The sequence below is a fragment of the Cryptomeria japonica genome, chromosome 9, assembly GCF_030272615.1.
Source record: "Cryptomeria japonica chromosome 9, Sugi_1.0, whole genome shotgun sequence".
Classification (NCBI taxonomy): domain Eukaryota; kingdom Viridiplantae; phylum Streptophyta; class Pinopsida; order Cupressales; family Cupressaceae; genus Cryptomeria; species Cryptomeria japonica.
In genome coordinates this window covers 318,278,132-318,285,082 of record NC_081413.1, presented here as the reverse complement: position 1 = coordinate 318,285,082, position 6,951 = coordinate 318,278,132, and the positions used below count along the sequence as shown (strand labels likewise).

Below are 6,951 nucleotides of genomic sequence, written 5' to 3'. Positions count from 1 at the left end.
ATCCAGAAAAACAAGCTAACAAACTCAATTCATTTCAATTGAGTGATAATAGTTTGCCATTTATAACAGAAAAATATCACAGTTAAGCCTATGCAGGCCCTATGATTATTAGGAACATTGCATACATGAGCGTTAGATCTCCTTACTCCTTGAATAAATCCATTTCCCCTTTTAGATGTAATTTGGAAAGACAGCCTCGTTGGATCTCCTTACTCCTTGAATAAATCCATTTCCCCTTTTAGATCAAATAGATATGAAACAATGTCTCGAATGCGACAAAAAATTCTTTAATATAAAAAGTTCCGATATCAATGTAAAGGCAGCCTGAATCTCAAAACAGTTCCTGCTACCTCTGGTCGCTACAAAAGAACAGACAGAAATATTTTACAATAAAATCATTTAACACTCTTCATGAGTAGATTTGATTTATAATTGTATCCTTAAGATTACATTTGTTTGCCTTCCCAAAGAAATAAACTTTATTACCATTGGTAGGCGCTTCCCAAACTAAAGGGAAGGAAAGAATCAGGTCAGACAAGATGTACAAATTGTGCACAAAATTGGTCATCTCAAGTTAATAGATAAATCTTTACAAGGAGCCATGTTTGCAGAAATAACTACAATATTGGAGGATGCTCCAGTGTGATAAACTACATAGCATCCATGATGGGAGAAATAATCAAAAAATGTAATCTATTGCACTATGCAAATACCCCTCTGAAAATTGCCCTGATCAATTCAACAAAATCTGGAAAAATCTTAAGATTGCTCAATCAAGAAATCAACTCATTGGCCTTGTCATCAAATTTTCATTTTGCTAAAGCTCCAGAGGCATGCAGAACAGGTGAATCATGCCTGCAATTTAACCAACAGACTCAAATAATGTTGATTCAAACAGAACATCAAACATAGCTGCTATCTTGTTGATCACAAGGCATAACAGATATCCCAAGGACTTTATTCTTAGTTTCTTCCAATTTGCAGCACTGCCTTCTTGGCACCTGAAACACAGACAATATCAATTCGTGATGTTAGATTTTTTTTTCATGCATGTACTTTCTGCCAAATTTAGTCAAACTGCAACACCAGAACAAACATGGTGAATATGTAGAAACAGTCTAATAAAGCATAGTAATCATTTATTTCAACTGAGGAAATGATGAAGAAAGCAGTGACAGAAAAGTCAATACCAAATGCCAATTTTCATTCATGGGCTTGCTGATGACTTGAATCTGTTGTACTTTATGGGGCGGGAGAGCCCATGAAAAGCAAAAAGCCCTTCTCTTCATATCATCTGTGGCTTCATCTCGCCTATAAGTGCTGACAACCATGTTTGCTTCATTTCTGTGTACATCTTCTAAGAAGAAGAGGAATGGCTTCCTGCAAGATGACTTGTATGGACGTCTAGTGTCAAAGTCAAATTCTGAAGCGTACTCCTTCTTGTTCCATGCCTTGAATGTAAGTTCAGGACGATCCAGCACTCGAGGATATACTATCTTGGGGAAAACTTGTACCACATAACCCATGGACACTGAAAAAGAAAGCTTCCTCTTTTGATCATAACAAAAAGATCGCTGCAAAAAACTAGTGGGCTCAATCTTCATGGCATTTGTGAGGTGCCTGAGTCCATCGAGTGAATTTTGCTGTGGAAAAACTGGATTTACAGCCTCCACATGATGCAACGAAACAAAAGGTGCAGTTGGATGAGCAGCTAGAAGCCCAAATGCATTTCCTCGGATGTCCCACTGCAATAACAGTTACAATGATATGAATTCACTAATCATGAAGCATGGGCACGATCCCCTTTGGATCGCATTTAAAGATTAAATGAAAACTAAACATGGACCACAAGGAAAAAAGAACTACAAATTGCACCAACATCAATGAAATTATAACATGGAAGATCTGTATCTATAAAGTAGTTGTTGTTTGAAGCTAGGAAATTTTATTGTTTGAAACCTTGCAGAAACGTTTATTAAGTAATCCAACAGGAGCAACCTTGCAGTAAACGTTTATTAAGTAGTCCAACAGGAGCACTAATGAAAATGTGGAATCCACCAGAAACAGAAAAGTTTGGTGACACGCGACACTGTTGATAGATATCAATATGCCAAAGAAATCAACCTCATGGTTCAAGAATCTAAAATGAAAGCTAAACTCCTCATAGAGATTATACATAACGCTATATATTATTTACAACCAAGGAATAGCGTGCATAACAAGCACTTCAGTTCATCAATACGAAATAACAACACTCAGAAATTTCAATTTCACCTGGACCTTGATTCTTGAAAGAAAAAGAAAAATATAAGAGAAGGTTTTTTCTCACCAGACTAAACTAAGATTTATACCATGAAATAATTTGATTATTACATAGTTATATACGCACCTGAAGTGACTCAGATTTATGCCATGAAAGAGATTTATCATTACATAGCCTATAATTTCTGCGTCAGTATGCAGTTGAATCATTATGAGAGCCTGACATGCTGCCTAGGAAAGGGGAAACAAAAGAGGTGATTTATGCAATATATCAGCATAGTTCCAGAGTTTCTCAGCGGGGTTGTGTTTCAAAGATGGGATCAAGGGCTTAAGTTTGGGGATGGCAGGGGCCTGGTGTAAATACGTATAGAATTTGAAAAATTAATTATAAAAAGATTGTGTAAAAATTACATTTAGGAATTGTAAATGAAATTTTGGTATATTATGTAACATTGAAATTTGAACATTAACAATGAAGAAAAAGCTTTGGAACTTTAGGAGCAAAACAAAAATAAGTACAAGATTGTAAATGAAACTTTACATATTCAATGAAGTTTAAACAAATAAACATAAAAAACATGACGATGATTGCTTAAAATTAATTATATAAAAAGATTGTGCAAAAATTACATTTAAGAATTGTAAATGAAACTTTGGTATATTATGTAAAATTTAAATTAATAAATATAAAAACATGATAATGATTGCATTGAAATTTGAACATTAACAATGAAAGACAAAGCTTTGGAACTTTAGGAACAAACCAAAAATAAATATAAGATTGTAAATGAAACTTTGACATACTCAATGGAGTTTAAACAAATAAACATAAAAAACATAACAATGATTATATTAACAATAATTATAGTAGGTGGAGATTTGGGGTTAAGGGCCCCTTGTGGGGATTTGGGTTAGAGCCCACAATGGGATCAAGGGCAGCACCCCTTGTCAGGATCTGGAAGCAGAGCCACCGCCAGAAAGCACAAATAAGGTCTCCAAAACCTTGCAAACCTTCATTACAAATGTCTTTTTTATTATTTTATCACATTTTTTTTTGCTTTCGGCTGAAATTTCTATTTATTATAAATAATATGCAGTAGACCAATAACCGGATGCAATGGGAAGATTTGCAACACACACTCTTCCAACGATCAGCTTCCCCTAACATTTACGAGAACAAAAAAATACAGAACAGAAAAAGTATGTTATTACAGCAGCTACGCGCAATAAATAACGTTATCGATTTGAGGAAATAATATGAAATCTTTGATAACTATTTGCCATTTTGTTTTTTAGGTTACATTGTTTGCGTACTTTTTCAACTCAGCACAATTGTTATACTGTTAGGGCCGGCTAGTTACAGGTCTGGTAGCATGTTGTATGGTCTGTGGGTTCTCACATAGTTTTGATTGTTGACTGTGTAGATGTTGATAGGATGGTGATATGCAGTCTTGAGCTTCAGTTCATTTATTTAGCTGTAATTGATTTATACGTTTGCTTTATATAGTCTGTTGTTAAATACTTACTTTTCTATTAGGTTGTTTTTCTTGTTTATAGAGTTCTATGGCATAGGCACAGAAATGCATCTTCTGGTGAAACACAAATTATAGTGCTTTTGAAGGAGATCATAGATGAAACAGTGACAGTGTTACAAAAATGGTGCAGTTTCCAATTTGATCAATATAATCTGAGTGGATGTCAGTTGGGCTCTGGTGTAGGGTTAAAATGGAGCACCGATGTCCAGGAAGAGCTTTGTTGAAAATCCACTAGGCACAATCACAGTAAGTACATTCGCTACCCTACCGAAGGCTTATCTACGAAAATAATAAAAATAAATAAAACATGCTAATGATGGCTCATGGAGTGTATCCGAAACACTGACGTAGAAACCTTCAACACAAATTTACCAAAGAAATTAGAAATTTGTTTTCAACGAACCGTGAGAACATAATGCAAACTAATCAAAGATGCAGCAAATGCTACACTTTGTGAATGGGAAATTGACCGTGCAAAACATTCAGCAAAGTACATAATGTAGAGACAAGAAACGAAATGAGTGATAATAGGCATTCATCATTTAATAATCTACATAGGGTTTTCATAGTCCATAAGATTGAATAGCAGTTTCAGGAAAGAAACTGTGAATTTGGTTTACATGAGTGTTCGGGACATTCATCACCGGAAAAACAGAGCAAGAAACATTAGTTTAAAGATTTGAGAATAGGTGTTGGAAAAAATTGGAAAGATTTGAGGAAAAAAAACGTGAAGAGCATACCTGATGGAAACCAGGCTCTGTGGTAAGAGGAACACCAATCTCGGAAATGCAAGCATGGAGGCGATCATCACTGCCGAAGAGCTGAGGATAGCGCTCCAGACATTCATCCATGATTTGGGTCAACTCCTCTGCCAACGGATAGCTGATTGCAATCCCTCCTCCTCCAAATGCCATGGAATGACTGAAATATGTGTTGGCAGAATGGCTCTCGGAAGGGCCTCCAATATAGTGCATCTCCGAAGGGTCATACTTTTTAAGCACGCTGACCAGATTATGAATATTAAAAATGGTATCATCATCCCCTAACACGAACCATTTCACATTGGGCAAACCAATCTGAAAGGTCTCCTGAACAATCCTGGCTATTCGGAGGCCAGAGGGATGGCCCTTCGGGTTTGTGTAGCGGAACCTTGATATATCAGCCGATATCCTCACATCCGGCAACGATGAAGATGATGATTGATAACTGTCCTTCACAGCCTCCTCCAACCACAGAAACCCCCGCATCTCCTCTGCTTTCCACCAAAGCTTTACGAATTCCTGCCGCTTCCGCCACAATTTTGCCGAGCCCGCTATGCCAAATACGATGTCCTTCACCGAAAGCTCCTTGGTGATATTGCGCAAGGGCAACTCCACAGTGTCATTGTGATCATGGACCAGGAAGGGCAGAGACTCTCTGGCTTGCCAGCGAGAAAGGGCATGCCAGCAGGGATTATTAGAGGGGGAAAAGACAAGCGCCAGCCATGCAAGAGAGGCAAGAGCCACCCCTATCATGACCAACATGACTGTTCCCTCCTGCCCTTGCCGCCATCTCCTGCTTCGAGATCTCCCCAATGAACGCCTCTGTTCTGTGCCCAACATCTCTTCTTCCCACGCCTCATGTTTTGTGTACCTATTTATGTCTGAGGGTGAGATCCATCCTTTATTCATTACCTACGTTCTCTTTCCCTTCCCTCCCCCGCGTAGGCACGGAGACTCGACCTGGTCTATTCAATTCGACTGGACTCTGCTTGCTGTATTTGGGAATTGCACAGGAAACTGCTTAACGGGAATTCCGACAACTGACGGAGTCTTCTTCTCTGCCTTGTGTTTAATAGTCGTTGGCGGCTTCTATTTTTTTGTTTGACGTTTTCTTCTCGTTCGTTTATCGGGAGGATGTCGATACGTTACGTTTTGGTATCAGCTTTGTCGCATTTTAAAAAAGAACTAGTGGTGACACGTGGCAATGAATTTAGATTCTCTCCTCTGTTTTCTTAGTGGCTGCGTGTGGTAACTCCTCATCTCGTTGGGGTAGTATATTCTTTCTCTATTTTGCCTCTTAAAATGAGAGTTTGGTCAACTGCTAAACGAAAATTACAACGCCACCCAAACGTGACCGTTTGCACAATCATTCCATGCTCTAATTATTTCTATTTGGTTAGAATGAATAAATTACGTCTATGCGGTCAAACAATTTATGGGATCTACCAAAAGCATTCGAAACCTAAGATAAAGTCTCTTTAAACCTTTTTTTTGCTTCTATATATTGGATCTTCTGTTGTGTATCTTGATTAGGAGGTTTGCAATTCTTGTTATCTTTTCTTTTTCAAATAGAGCATTCAAGGTGTTCACATTTAGTGTCTGTATATAGTTGATTTGAATACCCTTGTAGGTTGGACACTCCATGATGTAATGACATTTTGTCTCCACCACTCTTTGAGTGCAATATCTACATCTTCTATCTTCCCACTCCTCTTTAGGTATCATCCATCTTTTGGTTTCGCATCTAAGTTGATGTGAGCTAGATCTTATTGAGTAATTAGCATTTTTGCTTTCCATTTTATTTCCATTTCTATATAGTTCTTTTGCATATGGTCATGTGATGGATTGAAAATTTTGATATAGAATTATTTTTTCTACCCTAATCTATCCACATGCTTTTTTATAAGTCCATTGTCATTTGGGCAATCTCTTATGCTAATATCCCACTTATTCATCCATGTGCTCTTCCTTCTGTCTAGTCTCTCTTCCATTGCCATTTTTGGCCAACAATGTATTTCCATGTTTTCTAATCTTCTTAGATAACTTAGCAACTCGAACATAGTCGACGCCTCAATAGGAATAGCCCCCGCCTTTGCTAGGACAATCTTCAATGGGATAGATAATTTAATCTTGAGGCTATTTGTGATTAAATGTTTTTGTAATCCCTCTATTTGTCTCCATTTCATTGTTGAAGTGTTGCTACCTCATACCTCACATTCGTATAGTACTACTGGAACCACAATAAGCCCAAAAATAATTTTCTTAGTTTTCTAGTCCCATAGTCCATCTTTTCTACATCTATTTTGTAATGAGTATAAGGCTTTCCATCCCCCTTGAATCCTTTTTGTGCTACATGTTTCCCAGTTGAATTTATTGTGGAAGTCAAGGCCAAG

At 37.4% G+C, this 6,951-nt stretch overlaps 1 protein-coding gene across 1 annotated transcript; it reads right to left on the bottom strand.

Annotated features, from left to right (window-relative positions):
• Positions 1 to 395: 395 nt before the first annotated feature.
• LOC131029754 (uncharacterized) lies at positions 396 to 5,673 on the bottom strand. Its single transcript, XM_057960401.2, has 3 exons — positions 4,538 to 5,673; positions 1,191 to 1,745; positions 396 to 1,001 (listed from the first exon to the last, which is right to left on the bottom strand). The coding sequence occupies exons 1-3, from the start codon at positions 5,465 to 5,467 to the stop codon at positions 903 to 905; spliced, it is 1,584 nt and encodes a 527-aa protein (XP_057816384.1). The 5' UTR covers positions 5,468 to 5,673; the 3' UTR covers positions 396 to 902.
• Between the last annotated feature and the right edge of the window lie 1,278 nt (positions 5,674 to 6,951).

Excerpts from the sequence above, each read along its gene's own strand:
- LOC131029754 (XM_057960401.2), bottom strand. The coding sequence starts at position 5,467 with ATGAATAAAGGATGGATCTCACCCTCAGACATAAATAGGTACACAAAA. Across the intron at positions 1,746-4,537 it reads CAGAGCCTGGTTTCCATCAG|TGGGACATCCGAGGAAATGC; the intron begins GTATGCTCTTCA and ends CTGTTATTGCAG. Across the intron at positions 1,002-1,190 it reads TGAATGAAAATTGGCATTTG|GTGCCAAGAAGGCAGTGCTG; the intron begins GTATTGACTTTT and ends TCTGTGTTTCAG.